Consider the following 23,117-nt stretch of genomic DNA (forward strand, 5'->3'; position numbering starts at 1 on the left):
TTCTGGTCTACTCCAATCCATGTTGGAAGCAAACTGTAGGAACAAAATAAAGAGAAGTTACAATGACAATGGAGTAATGATTAACATAGGACATATGACAACTTGTTCAGTTAAGAAAAACTGCATTGATTGAATTCACATACTACAAATTAGACTAGCTATTTTTTTTTTTTTTTTGCAGAAAATCTAAAGACTAAACTTTATGTAAATGTAATCTGAAAAACTCACCACTACTCCAAAAACACATTGGTTGTGTCAAGTACTCACCTACATAAATGCAATTAATTAAAATAAGTTATTTACTTAAAATAGTGTCAAAGTGAATAAATATATTGGCATACAAAGGAGGATATGATGAGGAAAGTAAAATGGAGAATCTGGCTGTTTTCAGAAATAATTTTTAAAAATTGTTCCAGTTTAAGATGGCGATGTAGGAAGATCCTCAACTCACTTCCCACAGACACACTGAAACTACAGCTATGTATGGAGCGATTTCTTCTGGGAGAAAAAAAATACAAACTAAAAACTGGTGGAGCAATCCCTTTACAATGGGCAAATGAGATGGTAACCACATTGAAGTGGGTAGAAAAGCTGAGATACAATCTCACCATAAGCCCCACCCCTGGCACAGTGACCCATGGTCTGGAAGGAACGCTAAACCTGGAGCTTCTCCCTGAAGAGTGAAGGGTTTGTATCTCACATCAGGCACCCCAATGTTTAAGAGCAGCACTTGGGACGAGACCCAGAACATCTGGCGTTGAAAACAAGCAGGACTCACACCCACAAGACACATGGGGCTGTGGTGAGTTCTTAAAGGGTTCACATGCAGACTCACCCACCCTAGGGCTCAGTGCAGAAACTCTTTGAAAAGAGAAAAAGAATTATTTGCAAAATTTTAAAGCATTGTTCTGAGGGGAAATGAGCTGCTGGGATACTCTCTGGGGATAGAAGCTGGTGGATGTCATCTTCCTATTCTCCCTCTACCTTCCTAAAGCCAATGGGTACCATCATTTTTTCTTTTTGTTTCTTTTCCTTTTTCCAGTGGACAATATCTTTGTATTCTCCCTCTGCTGTGCTCCACACTACCATCATCTCCAGTACGGAGCTTCTAAACATTGCTGCTATTCTGGTTTTTATGCTTTTTGACCCAGTTTTTGAGTCTGCCATCCAGGAGATGCCCCATGATTGTCTGGCTTTGGAGGCGAGGGGATTTATGTTACTGGGTCTCAGGGCACTGTAATAATTGAAGAGACAGTTCTTGGCACACTACTGCTCTAAGGGCACTGCTGAGATAGACTGAAACACACCTCTAGTCTTTCTGAAGAGTCTTCTTTGCTTGTCCAGGAACTTTGGCCTGAGGGCCACGCTTCTGGTTTGGCATACTTACAGAGGACTATGGAGGTGCTCTCAGGGAATGGAGGCTGTGGACACAATCTTTATATTCTTCCTCTGCCTTATTCCAGCTTTCTGGTATCTTCCAGAAAGGACCATATAACCTTGTCTGGTGTCCTGATTTTTGTGGTTGCTGCCAGGGGACACCTCTGTATCTCCTGGTAATGGTGGCCAGCGGGCTTATACATGTGTGTCCCAGGGAGAATGAGTCCTTAAACAACTACCACTGCCAGGGCACAGCAAAAGACAACAGACCCAGGAGCTGAGTCTTTCTGAGAGAGACCTGTTAGCTTACATTCAAGCTGCAGCCTGAGGGCAGGTTTCTAATGAAACAAACATCTAAGGGCTGACTGTAATCCTCTCCAGAGAAGTCAGAGGGCAGGTACTATATTGTTCCTCCGCCACACTCCAGAGCACCAGCATCTCTTGGAAGGGAGTTCTTAAATGTGTTCCATGACCCACTTTTTACATTTTGCACCCTGGTTTTTGTGGCTGCCGCACAGGGGATACCCCTTGATTGCCTAGACCCGTGGTCCGCAAACTAGCTCACGAGCCACATGTGGCTCTTTGGCCCCTTAAGTGTGGCTCTTCCACAAAATACCACATGCGGGCACGCATACAGTGTGATTGAAACTTCGTAGCTCATGCGCAGAAGTCGGTTTTAGGCCTGGGTGAGCCTATTTTGAAGAAGTACTGTTGATATTTGGCTCTGTTGACTAATGAGTTTGCCGACCACTGGACCCATTAGCCAGGGGTGCTTGTGTTCCTGTGTCCCATGAGACTGTACAAATCAGAGAGACAGTTTGTGGCAGGCCACCACGCCCAGGATACTATACAGACAGAAGATTAAAACACATACACCCAGTATTTTTGAAAAAAACTTTCTTGTCTTGGAGCTTTTGCCATAAGAGCAAAAATCAGATCTGGCACAATTAGAGGCTATATATACTTTTAGGGAACAGAGGTTGGGGGACACCATCTTTGTAGTCTCTCTGCCTTGCTACAGCTTATTAGCATCTCCCAGAAAGAAGCTTATACTTTTGTCTGGAGCCCCAATTTTTGGGACTACTGCCCAGGAGACACCTACAGATTATCTGGTTATGGTGGCCTGGGGGCATATGATTGCAGTCCCATGGGATTGCATTTATTTGCATTTAAAAAAATCTGCTGCCTGAAGATCTGACTTCCAATCAGCCTGAATCTATGTGCAGCCTTCCCTTTGGGACACTGATAGGTCATATCACACCCTAAACTAATGGGAACATTAAAAACAAAAATACGCTGCTTGGACAATCAAAAAGAATTGAGAAACAAGCCAGAGCAAAGGCAGGCTGAACAATAAGGTTCATCTACACCAGGCCACTACTACAGGAGAGGTGGTGGTTTCATCTAAAGCATAAAAACCAATAGAGAGAGTCAATCAAGATGTGGAAACACAGGAACATGTTCCAAATATGATATCAAAATAAATTCTCAGAAAAAAATTTAATGAAATGGAGATAAAAAGTTGAAAGTAATGGTCATAAAGACGCCCACTAAATGAAAGAAGAGTAGATAAAACACTGTGAGAACTTCAACAAAGAGATATAAGATATTAAAAAGTACCAAACAGAAGTTATAGAGCTGAAGAATATAATATCTAAACTGAAAACTGTAGTATAAGGGTTCAACAGCAAACTAAATGAAGCCAAAGAAAAATAAGTGAATTTGACTACAGGGAAGAGGAACTCACCCAATCAGAGCAACAAAAGGAACGAGAGAAGGCTTCAAGGTGGTGGCATAGAAAAAGTCTAAACTGACCTCCTCATATGGACACACAAATATACACCTACATATAGAGCAATTCCTCATGAAGAAATGAGGCTGATTGAATAACTTTTGCACAGCAAAATGAGAGGGATCATAAAGAGAATGTGGTACCCATGTGAACCCTATCCAGACAGGGAGACCTGCAGTGAAGATGGATATCATTGCGGGGCTCACATAGGCAGACATGCCTCCTCTGGGACACAGAAAAAAACACAAGGTGATTTTAAAAGCACTTAGACTGTACATTTAAAAAGTCTACTAATGACTAGATGCCTGTCAAATGTGTGGGAACTCCAGGAACTCTCCAGGATCTGTGGGAATTCTCTGGGACCAGAGTTGCTAGCCAGCACCGTTGTTTATGTTACTCTTCATTACTCTCCTTATAGATAGTGGGGGCAGAGCTCAAACAAGAGCTCTAGTAAGCAGGCAAAGCCTACATGGCGCCCCCCAGGGCTATCACAGCCATCACTGCTGCAGCCCTAACTAGTGCCCCCCCAGGCACATCCAGAGTCATGCAGCCAGGGTCACCTCAGCAAATGTCCACTGCAGCCCCAGACAGTTGGTTTCCCAGAGTACCAACAGCCCCCTTCTCAGAATGACCTTAGCCAGTGTCCACTGTAGGCCCTACCAGCCAGCTCTCTAAAGTACTCCAGAGACCCATGTCTCAAGCTGCCTCAGCCAGCATCTGCTGTAACCTCAGGCACCCCTGAAGCCCTGCATGCTGAATCACTCAGCCAGTACCTGCTGAAGCAACAGCCAGCCAGACATCCAGAAGACCCCAGGCACTGCACAGACCCACTTCAGGAAACCTGCCAAAACATCCAACTCATACAATCTACACAGAAGTCACTCCTACACAAGGTCACTTCTTTTTATTTTTTTAATATATTTTATTGATTTTTTCACAGAGAGGAAGGGAGAGGGATAGTTAGAAACATCGATCAGCTGCCTCCTGCATACTGCCCACTGGGGATGTGCCCACAATCAAGGCACATACCCTTGACCAGAATCGAACGTGGGACTTTTCAGTCCGCAGGCCAATGCTCTATCCACTGAGCCAAACCGGTCAGGGCAAGGTCACTTCTCAAAGACTGGGAGAGATAGCTTTTTCATCTAAGTCATAAAAGCAAACACAGAAAGTCAATCAAAAGGGTGAATCTAGAGGAATATATTCCAAAAGGAGAAAAAAAGAAAATGGAAAAAATCCCTAATGAAATGGAGATAAGTATTTTGCCCGATAAAGAATTAAAATTAACAGTCATAAGGATGCTCACTGGACTTGGAAGAAGAATAGAGGAACTCATTTAGAACTTTAGCAAAGAGTTCGAAAAATAATAAAGAACCATTTAGAGCTGGGGAATATAGTAACTGAAATGCAAAATATACTAGAGGGGATCAAAAGCTGATTAGACAATAGAGAAGAAATGATTAGTACCCAGAAGAAAGAATAGTGGAAATCACCCAATCAGAACATCACAAAGAAAAAAGAATATTTAAAAAATATTCTGGGACAATGTCAAGTGCTACCACTCACTTTATAGGGATTCTAGAAGGAGAGAAAAGAAAAGGGTAGACAGCTTTTTTCTTTTTTTTAAATGGCTGAAAACTTTCCTAACCTGGGGAAGGAAATAGACAACCAGTTCCAGGAAGCACAGAGTTCCAAGTAAGATGAATCCAAGAGATCCACACCAAGAAATATTACAATTAAGTGGCAAAAGTTAAAAGAGAATCTTGAAAACAGAAAGAGGAAAACAACTAGTATCATAAAAAGGAATCCCTATAAGGTTATCAGGCAATTTTTCAACTGAAAATTTAAAGGCCAGAAGGTAGAGACGGTATATATTTAAGTTGCTGAAAGGAAAGAACTTATAACATAGAATACTCCAGGGTGGTAAGTTTAAACTTCAGGATTGAAGGATAGTTTCCCCAAAAAGAAAAAAACAACGGAATTCATCATGGGTCTTCTTTAAGTAAAACTTAAAGCACAATCATAAATTTTAAAAATACAGGTAAGGAAATATATCATAAATGAAGGCAAATATATAGTAAAGGCAGTGGATCAGACACTTAAAAAGCTAGTAGGAAGGTTAAAAGGCAAAGCAAAATCAAATATAAATACAATAAATAGTTAGGGAATACACAAAAAGATCTAAAACATTATGTTGAAAACAAAGTGTGGAGGGTGAGTAAAAAGTTACTATTTAAAGTTTGCAAACTTGCCCTGACTGGTTTGGCTCAGTGGATAGAGCATTGGCCTGTGGACTGAAGGGTCCCAGGTTCGATTCCAGTCAAGGGCATGAAAACAAAACAAAACAAAAAAACAACAACAACAAAAAAAATAAAGTTTGCAAACTTAAATACCTATCAACTTATAATACACTAGAGGCCCAGTGCACTCAGGGCGGGAGGGGGTTCCTCAGCCTGGCCCGCACCCTCTCACAGTCTGGGAGCCATCAGTTGGACATCCTTAGCACTGTCACAGAGGCGGGAGAGGTTCCCGCCTCTGCTGTTGTGTTCGCCAGCCATGAGCCCAGCTTCTGACTGAACAGCGCTCTCCCTATGGGAGCGCATTGACCACCAGGGGGCAGCTCCTGCATTGACCATCTGCCCCCTGGTGGTCAGTGTGCATCATAGTGACTGGTCCTTCACCATTTGGGTGATTTGCATTTTAGCCATTTATTATATAGGATATGTATATGAACCTCATGGTAACAAAAAAACCTATAAAAGATATGCAAAATAAAGAGAAAGGAACCCAAACATAACACTAAAGAGAAGCAAAACATCACAGGAGAAGAAACCAAGAAAAAAAGAAAAAAACAGAGAAGAACTACAAAAACGACCGAAAAAATCAATTAAGAAAATGGTAATAAGTATATATCTATCAATAATTACTTTAAATGTAAATTAACTAAATGCCCTAATCAAAGCACATAGGGTGGCTAAATGAATAAAAAACCAAGATCCAGCTAAATATTGCCTACAAAAGACTCACTTAGGATCAAAACACACATATAGACTATAAGTGAAGGATGGAAAATAATATTCCATGAAAATAAAAATTTTTTTAAAGCTGGGGTAATAAAACTTATAAAAACAAAACAAACTTTAAAACAAAGACTATAAAAAGAAACAAAGAAGGGCATTACAAAATGATAAAACAGTCAATCCAAGAAGAAGATAAAACATTCACAAATATTTACACAACCAACATAGAGGCATGTAAATATATTCAGCAAATATTAATAGACATAAAAAGAGAGATTGGCAGCAGAACAATAATAAAAGGGGATTTTAATAACCCACTTAAATAAATGAATAGATAATCTATACAGAAAATCAGTAAGTGCACATTATTCTTAAAAAACAAAAAATTAAACCAGATGGATTTAATAGTTATTTACATAACATTTCATACAAAGTATGCAGGACAAACATTTTTTAAAGTACATATGGAACATCTTCACAACAGATTACATGTTAGGCCATAGAACAGTTTCAATATATTTAAGATGATTAAAATCATACCACATATCTTTTCTTACCAAATCACCATATAACTTGAAATAAACCACAAGAAGAAAATGGGGGAAAAAGACACATGGAGACTAGTCAACATGCTATTAAGCAACCCATAAGTTAAAGAGGAAATCAACAAGAAAATCAAAAACTATCTTGAGATGGGTAAAAATGAAAACATAACTTTCTAAAATCTATGGAATGCAACAGAAGCAGTTCTAAGAGGGAAGTTCATACCTATACAAGCTCACCTCAAGAAACAAGAAAATATCAAAATACCAATATCACTTTACACTTAAGGCATTAGAAAAAACAAAACCCGGAGTTAGTAAAGGGAAGGAAATAATAAAGGTCAGAGTGGAAATAAAATAGAGAGAAAACAAGAAAGTAACAGATCAATAAGATTAAGAGTTGGTTCTTTGAAAAGATAAACAAAATTCATAACCTTCAGCTAGACTCATCAACAAAAAAGGAAAGATGGGCCAAATAAATAATAATTACTATAACCACAGTAATTAATTAAGGAATACCCAAGATAAAAATATTTAAAATGTGACATCAAAAACATAAAATGTGGTGGGGGAGACTAAAAATGTAGAGTTTAGAATGCTTTCAAACATAAATTGTTATCAGCTTAAAATAGACTGTTATAAATAAGCTGTTATATATCAACCTCATGGTAATGACAGAGCAAGAACTTATGACACATACACAAAAGAAAGTTATCAAACCACAAAGAGAGGTAGCAAAAAAAAGAAGAAAGGAAGAGAGGAACTACAAAATGGCCAGAAAACAATTAACAAATTCAGTAAGTACATGCCTATCAATAATTACTTTACATGTAAATGAACTAATTTGTCAAAAAACATAGAAAGGTTAAATGAATTTTTTAAAAAATAAGACTTGCCCTAACAGGTTTGACTCAGTGGATAGAATGTCAGCCTGAGGACTGAAGAGTCCCAGGTTTGATTCTGGTCAAGGGCATGTACCCAGTAGGAGGTGTGCAGGAGGCAGCTGATTGATGTCTCTTTCTCAACAATGTTTCTAACTCTCTATCCCTCTCCCTTCCTCTCTGTAAAAAATCAATAAAATATATTTTTTAAAAATAAAAATAAAAAATAAAACCCATCTATATACTGCCTACAAGAGATGCACTTCAGATGTAAGGACATTATAGACTGAAAGTAAAGAAATTATAAGATATTCCATGCAATTGGAAAATAAAAGGAATCTAAAGTAGTGATACTTACATTAGACAAAAAGACCATAAGACAAAGAATGTAATAAGAAATCAAAAAAGGCAAACATTATATAATGGCATAAATCCAACATGAGGATATACATTTGTAGTTATTTTATTTTTTTTAATATATTTTATTGATTTTTTACAGAGAGGAAGGGAGAGAGATAGAGAGTTAGAAACATCGATGAGAGAGAAACATCGATCAGCTGCCTCCTGCACATCTCCCACTGGGGATGTTTTCCCCCAACCCAGGTACATGCCCTTGACTGGAATCGAACCTGGGACCTTTCAGTCCCCAGGCTGACGCTCTACCCACTGAGCCAAACCGGTTTTGGCTCATTTGTAGTTATTTATGCACCCAGAACAGAGAATATATATCCCTATTTAAATATATAAAGTAATCATGAACAGACCTAGGGGGAATTAGGCAGCAATACAATAGTAGTAAGGGATGTTAATGTACCACTTATAACAATAAATAGTGCATGGATACAGAAAATTAATACAAAAACAATCACCTAAATGACACATTAAATCAGAAGGACATAACAGGTATAAACAGAACTTTTTACCCAAAATTATCAGAATGCTCCTTATTCTCAAGCACACTTGACTTCTCTAGGATCTATCATAGGTTAGGTCACAAAACAAGTCTTAACAAATTTAGAAAGAGTGAATTCATATCAAGCATCTTTTCTGACAACAATAGTAGAAAACAACAAAAAATTCAATTACAAGAAGAAAACTAAAAATTTCACTAATATGTGGAGATTAAACAACATGCTTCTAAACTACCAATGGGTCAATGAAGAAGTCAAAAGAGAAATAAGAAAATACCTCAACACAAATGAAATAGAAATACAACTGGCCAAAATATGGGATTCAGCAAATGCAGTTCTAAGAGAGAAGTTCATAGTGATGTCTACCACAAGAAACAAGAAAAATCTCAAATAAACAACTTAACTTTACACCTCAAGAAACTAGAAAAAGATGCAGGTGCATGAACACACTAAATGTGCACCTATATTTAGATCAATTCCTCCTGAAAGACAACTGAAGGACAATTGAAGAGCTTCTGTATAACAAAGAGAGAGAGAGACCATACAGAGAAGATAGGGGAAATGTAGGAGCCTCCCAAAATCTAAAAGAACCTATTATGATGAAGGAGCCAGGAGTGCCATTGTTTATATTCCCCCTGAACTTGGATAGTGCAGGTAAAAATTCTACCCACGTAGTATGTCAATTATACCCCAATTTATTAAAAAAATGTGAGAGATATAATGAAAACATAAGCATTGATAGTAGATAATAAGGTCTATTTAGGGTGTAAATTTTTTTGTGCAAGATCCAACTATTCTCACACTAGAAATTTATATTTCTCCTTGAGAAAAGTAAGAACTGAGTGAAATATGTACTTCAGTGTGATTTTATGGCTAACAATTATATAGGTCATTTCTTTCATCAACAAAAAAAGGGAGAAGCATAACAAAGAACAAAAGTGTCTGGTCTTTGGAAAGTTTTAGCATCCATTATATTTTAATGTTAAGGTATAAATTATGTTAGGTGAAATTTAGTTTTGAATAATTTTCACTCTACATTCAGCCCCAGTCTTCTTGGGTGAGCTTAACTATGTAAAGGGTGTCCCAAAACTCACGCAAGATTTGAATTTTACGTGAGCATTAACAACAACAACAAAAAAATAAAAGCCTAATTTTACTTGGTTTATTGAATCAGATTCTAAAATCTCTTCAATTTGATAAGCATTACCAAGTACAATTATGGCCCAGGAGCAGGGACAATGAAGACCACGGCTTTGCGTATGTGCCAGCAAAGTTGTGGAGGCCATTTACCGGATGTCCTCTTCCATACATAACCCTATACTATATACTTTATGAATCAATAAAACATTTGCAATTTTTAATTATAAACCTGTGTTTTCTATCAAAATTATTTCTTGCGTGAATTTTGGGACACCCTTTAGTTACTAGAACTTACCAACAAATAGCAACCTAGGTTCCAAAAACCAATTCTATGGGGCTTGATCTAATCTTAAAATACAAATGCAACTATTAGAGATAATAGACAATGTTTAGTACCTTCCTCCGCCCTCTATTGGACCATCCACTGCCCAGCCAACCTGTTACCTGGAATCAGCTTCAAGGAATTCTCCAGGTACTCATCTTCTGTGATAGGTTGGCCATTTAACTTCAGCTCCAGGGTGAAATCCCGTACGACCCAGATAAAGTCTGGAAAGAAACTCACAAACTCTGTGGCATCTTCTACTCCACCATGTCTAGGAGAAGACTTTGCCCTGATGAGTTCCGTCAACTCTGTCACATAACTAGGACCTGGCTAAGGAAAAGGAACTTTCTACCCACAGTTCCTACACTTCCCTCAAAAAAATTATTATGAACATTGTCTTTTGCCCTGGGTTCCCTCTACTCCACCAAAAGCCACTCAGCCGCAGGGAGAGAACTCAGCTTTGTCTCCATTCCCATAGATTTCTCAATAAAACTGGGAAGGATACTGCAGTTTCTCTAAGGCATCATTGTTGATAGTGCTCATGCTGTTATAGATGAAAGTGCTACTCAGAAGCACAGCCAGGGCAAAGATCCATGAGTCATTCTTAGGATCACCCTAGAAAACATGTTAGAAAAAACATTTAGGAGTCTTATTTTCAGAAACTCATTCAGTTATTTGTTTAATCATTTTTAATTTATGATTTCAGATCATAGTGTGTTTGGTACAAAGAAAAAACCTTGAAATCAGAATTAAAGGCAAATCTCAGCTTTGGCAATTACATTGACATTTCTTGTGATCTCAGTTTCCTCACCTATAAAAGAATTCTAATTATACTTTCCTTCAAGTGTTCTTTGTTACTAAGTGGGAGTAAACATAATAATTTTGAACAATTCATAGTTCATAAGTGACACCACATGTTCATTTAACAAAAAGTGAACTGTAAAATAACTACTATGCTAGTCACAACTGAACTCTCAAAATAAAACCAAGTAAATTAAATATTTATGAACTACCGCTAAATGTTATATATTTTTCTTAGTTATAGGGAAGCAAAGGTGAATATAATTGTTACACTTGAGATAACTATTTCATGGTATTTACAAACATTTAAAAACAAATGTAATGAAGATGACAACAATATAATGTAAAGGTTGCACAGTAATAGTGAATATTAGTAAAAACAACAGCCATTATATAAAATAAAAAAGCAGCCAATCAATGATTCTCTCTCATCATTGATGTTTCTATCTCTCTCTCCCTCTCCCTTCCTCTCTGAAATCAATAAATATATATATATATATTTTTAAATGATGAATCAGTCAAAGGGGAACAAAATATACTGGAGTTAGAGAAAGAGTGCGTTTATAATATGAAACATCCCTAAAAATTTTGTGCTGGATGTTAAAGGATTTATAAAATCTTGACTTGAAGAAATGAAAGAAGCTTGCAAGTAGAAAGATCTGCAGAAGCAAAATGAGAGTTAGAATGCAATAAGTAGAGTTATTGTTCTGAATGGCACAGAGCAAAAGGTAAGTAGAGAAGATAAAGCTCAAAAGCAAACTCCTGTGAAGAATAATGAAGAGCCTTGAAGATGGCCAAAAATTTTTGGTTGACTAAATTATTGCAGAAGCCAGCAATTAGTTGCAGCATAAACAATGTATAACTCAGCTCAAGACCCTTAAATTCAGTTTCTCAATAAAGGCTTATTACAAAGGGTAAAATTATTCACTTCAGTGCTCAGAAATAAAAGATCTTATCTAATATACCACATTATTTTATTTAACCCAGAAATGAGTTTCAAAGAGGCCAAAGTCTGCCTTGTTCAATATAGTTAGATTTCAGCATTTCAAGAATAGATCACCACAGTTAAATTACAAAGGATCATGAAAAGATAAGGAGAAAATCCAGAATAAAAAGGATCTGTTTGTGACCCTGCCTTACTTTGGCCACATCACCCAGGCCCTCAGTGTCCAGAAGGACTAGGGTGTGGTTGGGCTTGGAGGGGTGGGGCACACACCACATCCAGATGCCTTTGGTTTCCGACTGCACCGTGGAGCCCAGAGGGAAACCTGCAAGGGAATGGGAAATGCAACACAGAGTGACAACAGAGAGTCCAAGAAGCCCATGAGCCATAAAATGAGATATACAGGGTTATAAATGCCCTAAGATACAATATAGTGCTTTCTCCATTTCAAGGGTGTCCACATTTGTATGCCATCTAACTACGCATACTTTCACTAGCAGTAATACTTTTTCACATCAGTTTGGTTTATTCAGACTGCTAATTCCATTTTGCAATGTAAACATATCCCCGTTCAAGGCTAGGTGGCCCTACCCACACATTGGATGAGAAAAGAAAGGAGTATGCTACACATAAGAAAGCTTTGTTTTTTATCCATTCAACAATCATGACTCCCTAAAGAAGTGAGTTGAATGTATTGTAATTAGATCAAGACCTTTCAATAGTCTGAGGAATGAACAGGGCAATTTATTAAATATTATTTATTAAGCACCCATTATGTTCTTGGCATTGGGGATATGTTCAAGGCTCAGGAGATACCGCAGTGGCTAAAATATACAGAAACACCTTCTCTTTGGAGTCTTACAGCCAATGAAGGCTAAGACCCTGGTAATTTATAACCAGTTTATGAGCCAGGCACATGAAATCTGGTCTTAATCGATGGGACTATGGAGAGACAGGAATGGAAAAATAAATAAATAAATAAACAAACAAACAAACAAATAAATAAATAATAAGCATACTTTATAAGCCCTCATAAAAGATTGTGGCTGCATCTCACCTTTTACTTGTTTTGAAGATGCTATAAATCACAACTAACTCAAGGAATCCCAGCAACAATTAAAACATTCTTTAAGAGAAACATTATCACATCACATTTATTCTGATTTTTTTCTATTTTGAGGGAAAACAGAACTTCTGAGAGCTCCACATTGAACCAGAATAGAAAAGATGTTGATGTGTGGTTGATGCTGTTTCTATATTCTCATTTTCTGCCCATGGATTTCAGTATGTTGTCCTCTATTTTTCTTATGACTTATTTTATGTTCCCAGGGTCAGATTCTTCTTACAGTAAACCATATTCATGGGCTTTTTAGTATTTGGATATGCTAGTCTACAAGATATTCTGCAACACCAAGGTACAGCGCTCTAATCAGAATTTTCATGAAGGCTAGCTAAAGTCATATAAAAATAGCAGTGACCTTGCCGAAACCGGTTTGGCTCAGTGGATAGAGCATCGGCCTGCGGACTGGAGGGTCCCAGGTTCGATTCTGGTCAAGGGCATGTACCTGGGTTGCGGGCACATCCCCAGTAGATGTGCGGGAGGAGGCTGATCGATGTTTCTCTCTCATCGATGTTTCTAACTCTCTGTCCCTCTCTCTTCCTCTCTGTGGAAGATCAATAAAATATATTTTAAAAAAATAAAAATAAAAATAGCAGTGACCTAAAAGGTAAACATTCTGATTTATGTTTCTCTTACTCAATTAAAGAAGCACTTACTGTGTACTTACTATGTTCTACACACTATACTTGTTATGGCAAATTTGTAGCAAAGACTCCAGGTAAGGTTTTTTCCTCTACTGATTTTAATTTTAATATAAGAAGAAAAACAAGTAAATATATAATTATATAAAATATGTTCATATTGTGTTAAATTTCAATGGAGAGGCGACATGAGACAGGATGGGCAGGGAAGGCTTCTTTGATAACTGGGACATTTGTGCAGAGCCTTGAATAAAAGGAGCCAGCTGGGTAAAGAAGAAGCAAGTATTGCAGGCAGAGTGAACCACAGGTTCAATGAACTGGAGATAGGAAAGGGCTTGCAATTTGCAAGGGCAACAAGGAGGCTGGTATGGTTGTATCATAACTAGTGATGGAGAAAATGTATAAGGTATTGGAAAGACTAGGTCACAGTGGGCCTCTGAGGAGTGTGGATTTTATGTAAGAATAATGCAAGCTTATGGAAGGCATTAAAAGCAGCTACATGAAACTTTGCTTGGTTGCTTTGAAGATAAATTATTAGAGAGGGTCAAAGTAGAAAAAGGACACTTCAGAAAAAAAAAAAGAAAGGATTTCAGGCAAAAGATTAGACTGACTTAGCCTCATAAATAAAAATCTTAAAATAGTCCTGGTCAGTGTGGCTTAGTTGGTTGGAGTGTCATTATATACACCTAAGAGTTGTGGGTTCAGTTCCTGGTCAGGGCACATACATACCTATGTTGCGGGTTAGATCCCCCCATTGGAGCAAGCACTGGAAGGCAATGGATCAATGTCTCTCTCTCTCTCTCTCTCTCTCTCTCTCTCTCTCTCTCTCTCTCTCTCTTTCTCTCTCTCCTTCCCTTCCTCCCCACCTCTATCCTTCCTCCTGTCTCTAAAATCACTGAGCCTGTATTCCAGTGAGGATTAAAAATAAATGAAAATAGTAAGATAAAAATAGAAAAACAGATTTGAGATATATTTAGTAAGAGTAACAAGAGGGAATGTGTGAATTGGATGTGTGAGATAAGCTAAGTGAGGGCTATCAAGTTAGAGGCTTGAAACTAAAAGTTGGTACACTACTGGGAAGAAAATGATTGAGAAAGCAGAAAGTGAGCTGTTATTTTGCTTTGTTTGGTTTGGTTTCATTTTGGTTTCAAAGTGGGGATTGATCTAGACTTTTATTGTGAACATAACTTTAAGTGGAAAACTTTCAAAAAGAACAACTTAGATAGTTATTTGATTAATGAGTCTGAATGTCAGAAGAGATACTGAGGCAAGAAATATGCATTGCAGAGATATGAGAATAAAAGTTGCATTTAAAGTCCAGAGATTGGATGAGATCAAACTGAGAAAGTATAAACAGAGGAGAGAAAAGATCTCAGGGCCAAGTCCTGGAGGGACCTACCATTCAGATGAGTGGATGAAAAGTTGGAGGCCAGTAAAGAGATGGAAGAGAACTAGACACAGGGATAAAAAGAAACCCAAAAGAGTGTGGTGCCACAGAAGCCGAGTAAAGAAAAAATTTCAAGGAGCAGAGAGATATCAACTATGAAATAAGATGTCAAACAGGGAACTAAGATGGATCCAAAGAAGCACCCATTGGTCATACAAAATGAAGTTCATTGGTAAATATAATAAGAGCATTCAGTGGACTGTTAGGGTTAAAAACAGTGAGAAGTCAATTGAAAAGAGAGGTGGGAAGAGTAGAATTGGGGAAGGAAATAAAGACAGACAAAATATTTTAGCTTGAAGAGGAGTAAAAAGAAAAAATGAGGTGGTAGTCATAATGAGATATGGAGTCCAGAGAGAAATTTTAAGATGATAGATATTCAAGCATGTTGGTTAGTTAATAAGAATATCACAGTAATAGAAATCAAAATTTCATGTGGGAAACATAGCTTCCAGAGCTTAGTGCCTGGTGGGTTAGAAAAGATGTCTCTGAGAGCACAAGTTTGGGAGATTTTCCTTTTATAGGAAGTGGAAACATAGAAGTAAGAATTAGGAACAGAAAAAGGTCAAGTTGCAAGTTTGCTGGTGAGAACTAGAATTAGAAAATGTGTCTAATAAGAAATGTGGGATCTCCCTTCCTGTGACCCTAGAGAAGTAGTGAGAAGCTGAGATTCAGCTGGAATTAAGCAAACAGCTTCTTTCACAGGACTTCACTCACCACACTTTTCTCTTGCAAGACAGTTCATCAAATAGGATTTTCCTGTGCGATACAGCCCAACGATGGCCACAACCACCACTGGTTGAGAAATCTTGTAAAGAATCTTTAAGGCTTTCTCGTTCACTGACATCTGCTCATCCTTGTTTTCCACCAAACACATGGGGACCAACATGATGGGTCCAGATGCCATGGCAACCTGCAAACCCAAAATAATTTATCTGTAGTAATAACATCACAAATTCATTCTCTGATTCAAGGTTAATCAAAGCCTGTGTGCATCAGCAGAGGGCCTGTGGGACCTCTGTACTTTTCTATGGCACAAAATGTAGGATAGCATTTGATGGTAGTGATGAAACAGTAGATACTATCAGCCTCCAAAGTTTTACTTCCATAATAAAAACAAAATTCAAGCAATGATTCTCATTCATTGCTGAGCTCTGTGAGAGATGCATTACAAAGCTGACCTCACTGCTCATTATAAAAACCTTGCAAATTTGGACTTATTATACCCACTTTGCATATGTAATCAACACAGTTCAGAAAGACTGAGGGATATGCTCAAATTTATATGTGAAAAAATGGTAGGTCCTGGATTTGAAACCAAGAGAGTCTATGTCACTATACCATGCTTTGCAATCACCAATCTGGGAGAATCTTTCTTAACAACATTGATTATTCCATATACTCCTAGAAATTGTTTTCTTAATTTCCTTTTCAGTCTGTTCATAGTTAGTATATAGAAAGCCAACTAATGTTTGCATGTTGACTATGTATCCTGCTACTTTGCTGAATTTGTTTATTACTTTTAACGTTTTTGTGTGTGGAATCTTTAGTTTTCTACACATATAATCATATCATCTGTGAACAGAAATAATTTTACTTCTTCCTTTCCAATTTGGATGCCTTTTTTTTTCTTGCCAAATGCTCTGGCTAAAATTTTCAGTACAGTGTTGAAATGAAAGTGGTGAAAGCAGGCATTCATGTCTATTTCCTGATTGTAGAGAAAAAGCTTTCAATCTTTCACCATTATGATGTGTGCTGTGGGTTTCTCATACATGGCTTTTTTACATAGAGGTAGTTTTCTTCAATTCCTACTTTGCTGAGTGAAAGAGTGTTGACTTTTGTCAAATGTTTTTTTCTGCATAGCTAGAGAAAATCCTGTGCTCCCCCCCTTATTCTATTAATTTATTCTATACTACATTGATTAATTTATTCTATACTACATTTATTAAGAATAAACACCACTTGGTCATGAAGGGTCATAGAGTATAATTCGTTTAATGTGCTACTAAATTTGGTTTGCTGGTATTTTGTTGAGGATTTTTGCATTGATATTCATCAGGGACATTGGTCAATAGGTTTCCTTTCTGGTAGTGTCATTATGTATTTTTGGTATCAGTATAATATTAACCTCATAGAATGAGTGAGGAAGAATTTCCTCCTCTTCAATTGTTTTAAGTTGTTTGAGAATTGGTGTTAGTTCTTCAATGCTTGGTAGGAATCAACAGTAGAGCATTGGGTGTTTTTTTTGTTTGGTTTGGTTTTGGTTTTTTTGGTCAGGACACTTTTTATTACTAATTAAATATCCTTACCGACTGTAGGTCGAAAATAATTTTCTTTGTGATTTCGCCTTTGCAGATTTTGTTTTCCTAGGAGTTTGTCCATTTCATCTAAGTTATCTAATTTGTTGGTGTGCTGCTGTTCATAATGCTCTCTTTTATCTGTTTCCTACAGAATTGGTAGTAATCTCTTTTCTGGGATTACCCCAAGGAAAAGAGTCTATGTGAATAACTTTCTCATTTCAATATTAGTGCCTGCTCTCTTTTTTTAAATCAAGCTAGCTAAAGGTTTGTCAATTGATTGATCACTTCAAATAACTAGCTTTTGGTTTAGTTGATTTTCTCTATTGTCTTTCTATTCTCTTCTCTAATCTTCATTATTTACTTCCTTCTGTTCAGTTTGTTCTCATTTTTCTAGTTCTTTAGATTAGAAAAAAAAGTTAGATTTTTTTATTTGAGATTTTTTCTTTTTTTAATGTAAATATTTATACCTTTAACTCCCCCTCACCCCTTAGTACTGCTTTCACTGTATCCCATAAATTTTGGTATGTTGTGTTATCATTATTATTTGTCTCTAAATATTTTTCAATTTCTCAAGTGATTTTCTTTGATCTATTGGTTGTATAAGAGTGTGTTGTCTATTTCCACAAATTAGTTAACTTTCCAGTTTTACTTCTGTTACTGATTTCTAACTATATCCATTTTAATCAGGGAAGGTACTCTGTATGGTATCTATCTTTTTATATTTATTAAGACTTAATTTTTGGTTAACATGTGTTCTATTCTGGAAAATGTCCTATGTGCTCTTGAGATGAATGTGTATTCTGCTGTTATTTATAGAAGCTCTGTTAGACCTAAGTGGTTTATTGCATTGTTCAACTCCTCTATTTCTTTAATTAACTTCTGCCTGATTTTTCTATCCATCTTGAAAGTGAAATATTGAAGCCTCCAACTATTTTAATAGAACTGTTTATTTTCATGTCTATTCAATTTTTGCCTTGTATGTTTTGAATTTCTGTTACTAGGTGCGTAAATGCTTACACTTACTATACTTCTTTCCATATTGAACCTCTTCTTAATATATAATGTCTTTCTATGCTTTTTGTAACTTTTATGACTTTTAAAGTCTAGTTTGATATTCATATATCCATCCATGCTTTCCTTTCGTAACTGTTTTCATGAAACATCATTTCCACCATTTCACTTTCAGACTATTTGTGTTTTTGAATATAAAGTAAGTCTCTTGTAGACACCATGTAGTTTTAACATGTTTGTTTTAAAATAAATTCTGCCAATTTCTACCTTTTGATGGTAGACTTTAATTCATTTACATGTAGATTAATCCTATATAATAAAAGGCTAATATGCAAATCAACTGAATGGCAGAATGACTGGTGCTATGATGTGCACTGACCAGGGGACAGACACTTAACACAGAGCCAGGCTCACAGCTGGCAAGCACAGCAGCAGTGGTGGGAGCTTCTCCCGCCTCCATGGAAGCGCTAAGGATGTCTGACTGATGGCTTAGGCCCGCTCCCCGAGGGATCCCAGACTGTGAGAAGGCACAGGTGGGGCTGAGGGACGCCCTGCCCCCCCCCCCCCGCCCAAGTGTACAAATTTCATGCACCAGGCCTCTTGTTACTTATAAAGAGGAATTACTTCTATCATTTTGCTATTTGTTTTCTATATGCCTTATAGTTTTTTTATCCCTCTTTCATGTCTAGTTGACTTTTTTGTACTAAAAGATTTTAATGCTCCAATCATTTCCTTTTGTATATATCTTATAGCTATTATATTTTTGGTTACCACGGTAATTATATTTAACATCCTAAAATGATCACACCCTAATTTAAATTTAAACCAGTTCAATGTCAATAACATACAAATACTTTCTCATTTAAGCCATTTTCATAGCTTTTAGTTGTTGACCTCTTAAATATAGTTGAAAACAAAAAGTGGAATGACAGACTGTTGTTACAATAACATTATCCGTTATAATTGGCCATGTATTTACCTTTATCAAGATATTTATTCTACTGGTGCTGCTGTCATGAAACAAATGGGCAGAGAAAGGACCTAAGAGAATCTCAGCTATCCCAAATACAGGGTTTTTCCTTGATCACCTTCATGTGTATAGGTCAGGAACCCAAAGGGGGTGTGAGAAGTCTGTTGTCTAAGCCACAGACTGACAAAAGGAGAGTGTCCTTACTAAAGCACGACTCGGGTAACTGTAAATGCTTGCCAGTTTCCCTTAAAAAGTCCATTTACACCCTGATGGCTTCTGAGCCCACAATTTGGTCCTGATATAAATTTCACCATTACTTATTTTTCAGGGAAACTGTAAGGAAAGAGACACAAAATGAGTAAACAAAAGGGATTGCTAATATCAACAGCTTTTCCTGGGTGGTCCCCAATCACCATTCCAACCATAACAGTGATAATCATCACCTTGTGCTTCTCTGGAAATAAGGTTTTCATATCTGGGCTATACTTTGGCAGGCTGAATTTAGTTGTTCTTTTCTGCTACATTCATGGCACAGGCTAAAAAAATTCATAAAAATTTTGCAATAAAAAATTCATCTATTTTTGGTTCTGCCCTTAGAATCCCTGCAAGGGCCAAAGTGCTCCCAACTTTGTGAGGATCTCAGATTGAATGTCATTGCTGTCACTGGACAGCCACGTCTATAGTGCTGTAGAGAAGCTCTATCCAAAGCAGGGTCATCATCAGTGAGAAGCAAAGCCATCACCGCATCAGTGTCCTAAAACCTAAGGCTTAACCAGGTCTTAAGAGAATAGAGAGGCTTATGATGCTGAGGAAGGACCTGGCACTGGAATAACCTAGGGACACAGCCATGAATTTAATTGTTAAGCTAAAGACTTCATGCATCTCTTGTGTCTCGTGGTCCTAGTTGTTGAGAGCAGCTATAAAAATTGTAATAAGTATGGCAAGTATTCATCAAAATCTGAGTTTTTAAATTGACAATTCAACTTGACATATGACAGATCAATGAAATGTAATATCTATAGAACCATTTATAATACTAAAGGGACTGAAGAATTTAGGTTTCAGAATGGAAATAGCTTTTGATTTTTCTCCTTTTTAAGAAGTCATTAAAATCCTTTTGCCCACAAAGTTCAAAATTCATACATGTGGGAAAATTGAGTCACTGGGAGATTGATTTGTGCAGCAAAATAAAGAAATAGATATATATTAAGGGCCAATAAAAAGTATATATTAATAAAAAGTTATATATGTCAATGAAAAATAACAAGAAAACCTCTCAATTTCTGCACTCCCATGTAAATGTTCAAAAATATCCACGTAGAATGACTCAGAACCCAGCTGCCGTTGGGTAGGTCTGCATAACTCCTGGAAATATCTGCCATAGGATTTCATTAGGGAGAAGGAAAGAACTACTTATTTTCCAGGAAGTGCTGAGTTGCTTCTGCCCAATTTTCAGGATGTACCAAAAAAGAAGCTGCCCCTGGAGTCCAAAGCAAGCTTGGGCCTGAGCAGTGATTTACAGCCAATGTCTGGCTTCCAACTTTTAAAGATGAGACTGGGGATGGGGATGAGGCTGCAATCCATAGGCAGCCCGTTTGTTTTGGGTTCTCCTTTATCATTTTCCTCTCCAATAAATGAAGGCAGCCAGAGTCTCTGAGTCAGTCTGCTCTTGATGCAAAAAGTGAGAGTACAGGAGGTGAATCTAATCTAATGTGGAGTTAAGACTAAGAACCAGTGATAAATCCATCCTAATGTAAATTATAATGAGGAACATGGATGAAGAAACTGCCTTCACCACCCCCACACCCCATTAAACAGCCAGGAGAAGAACAATCTCTCATCTCTCCGCTTGCTGCTGTCCTGGTTATGTGACATCCTACGAGGCTGTCACCTTATAGCTACCACTGCTCCAAAGGGGGAAGCTGAGCTTTCCCAGAAGAAAGCCAGCAACTGAACCCTGCAGTCCAGCCTGCCCTAAAGGCTATAGGGGCTCTTACCTCCCTATGCCTCAGGGACCATTTTCAATCAGAAATTGAGAGGTTTAAGCTCAAGATCAAGTTGCATGCAAAGGAATGTTGAAGGATTAGCATTTCTGCCCCTCAGCTCCTCAGGCCAATGTGTCAAAGATCAAGCTCCCAGTTGTTTCTCACTCCTCCTTGCTCCCTCTCCTACTCCAGCGTTTCTATTGCTAGTTTATAGAAGATGGAAAGAAAACGGAGCAAAAATTTAAAAATAAAAGTAATTTCTGTCTTTTTAATTTTGTTTTGGTAGGGACCACACATTCAGAAACAGTGCAGGATAAAAAACGGGCTTAGACCTTAGAGTTTTTAACAGTTGATTAAAGAGACTGAGAATGAATTATTTTCTATAAAGAGAGCGTGTTAGAATTTTTTGAATACTAAATATGGTTAATACAAAAATAACTCTTAAATATTATAGTGTAGGTTGGGGACCACCTTTTTCTTTTTCTCCAGTGTCTAGCAGGGGCCAGTCTGAAGCAGCGATGGAGAACGGGAAGGAATGGATCCCACCCAGTACCTCTGCAAAGTCATGGTTTAGTCCATCAGTCCCAGGGGACTTCAGCCCCTTTCCACTGACAAGATCAATACAGGGCTCTTTGTGCAGCCGTGAGCGGCTGCCCCAGGAGGAGTGGTTTCTCCCTGGGACACATTGCGCGCGCTGTCGCCCTGCAGCCGCCTTGGGTCCTATCGCAAAAGCTGAGGCTCGGGAGCAAAGCGCCTGGCCGCCTGGCCGCCTGGCCGCCTGCCCAGCCAGCGCCCTCCCCTCCCGCACCCGCCTCCGCTGCTTCCCCACGGACCACGGTGCCTGCCCAGCCTGAGCCTCCTGTGCGGGGTGCGCGCTTGGGCACGCGTGGTCGTTGTTATACGAACATGTGTGTGGAAGACCAAGACTAGGAGCGAACTTACGTGGTGCGTGTGCCCCAGCCAGGGGACCAGTACTCAGCTGTCCTTGCTCTTCCTCCGCGCGCTCCTTCTGCATCTGGATCCTCCGGTACCGACCACTCTCTTTAGATCCTGAAAATGTTATGGCCAAGCAGTTATGGGTCGGGTGAGGAGAGTCAAAATCGAAAGCACACGAGTGAGTGTCTAGTGGTTTTAACTGTGAAGGGTTCTCATGTTTGTTAGCGGAGACGAGAGGTCCAAGTGTGGAGGCGCACGGAGGTGGACGATCCCTTTTGGTTCCTCCTTGGAAATCCACCTACTGGTCCCTCCTCCTCAGTTGTCTTGTGTCCCCTGACCCCACAGTGAACACAGAGTAGCAGGCTGAATGTGAGCCAGTAGCAACAGGCTGCCAGGGGCTGCTGCTTCTCTCAGGGGTACTTTTGGGGGCAATATGGGTGTTTTGTTTGTTTTAATTTTTCCTTTAGACTATTTCATTTCTGTCTCTCATTTTAAGTACTCTTATTATTAACAAGTCATTCCTCGTTAAAGAATTTTACAGTCAGAGATAATCGCTGTATTGAAACATATTCTTCCATTTCTTGTGTGTGTGTGTGTGTGTGTGTGTGTGTGTGTGTGTTAGCTCTGTGGGAGATTATAAAGGTTCTGAATTTATATATTTTGAGTGTTTGCTTTAAATAAATAAAATACTATAAAAATTTCAAAAGTGAGTATTTATTTAAAATGAGCAAAGAAATCACAATCATGGCATTTTAAAAAGCTGGTAATGTCATATTTTCTCTCACTTTTCTGGTTTTATTATGTCCTATTAAAATTTCCCCTTCATGTTTGAATTTTAGTATGAGCATTAATTCAGAAAAACAAATATATAATTTTAAGGCATTACATTGAATCAAACTCTGTAGTTCAAATTAGTCCCCTGCTTCATCTGTTGCCTTCTGGATGAATATATGTAGGGGTTCTGTAATGGAACCAATTTGG

At 37.9% G+C, this 23,117-nt stretch overlaps 1 protein-coding gene across 2 annotated transcripts in view; it reads right to left on the reverse strand.

The window, feature by feature from the left end:
• The window catches only part of LOC139003544 (guanylate-binding protein 6-like), a 29,070-nt gene extending 6,666 nt beyond the window's left edge, over positions 1 to 22,404 (reverse strand). The window contains exons 1-5 of one of the 2 annotated variants that reach the window (XM_070405548.1): positions 22,143 to 22,404; positions 15,652 to 15,847; positions 11,927 to 12,054; positions 10,491 to 10,600; positions 10,108 to 10,304 (exon numbers count right to left, since the gene is read on the reverse strand). In XM_070405548.1, coding sequence (XP_070261649.1) covers positions 10,108 to 10,304; positions 10,491 to 10,600; positions 11,927 to 12,054; positions 15,652 to 15,841 — 625 coding nt within the window. In that variant the 5' untranslated portion in view covers positions 15,842 to 15,847; positions 22,143 to 22,404. Of the gene's footprint in view, positions 1 to 10,107; positions 10,305 to 10,490; positions 10,601 to 11,926; positions 12,055 to 15,651; positions 15,848 to 22,142 lie in introns of those variants that run through there. The other variant, XM_070405549.1, reaches the window with a different exon arrangement.
• Positions 22,405 to 23,117: the final 713 nt, after the last annotated feature.

Source organism: Myotis yumanensis, unplaced genomic scaffold, assembly GCF_028538775.1.
Source record: "Myotis yumanensis isolate MYYU_CA2020_CCGP unplaced genomic scaffold, mMyoYum1.0.hap1 SCAF_2, whole genome shotgun sequence".
NCBI lineage: Eukaryota > Metazoa > Chordata > Mammalia > Chiroptera > Vespertilionidae > Myotis > Myotis yumanensis.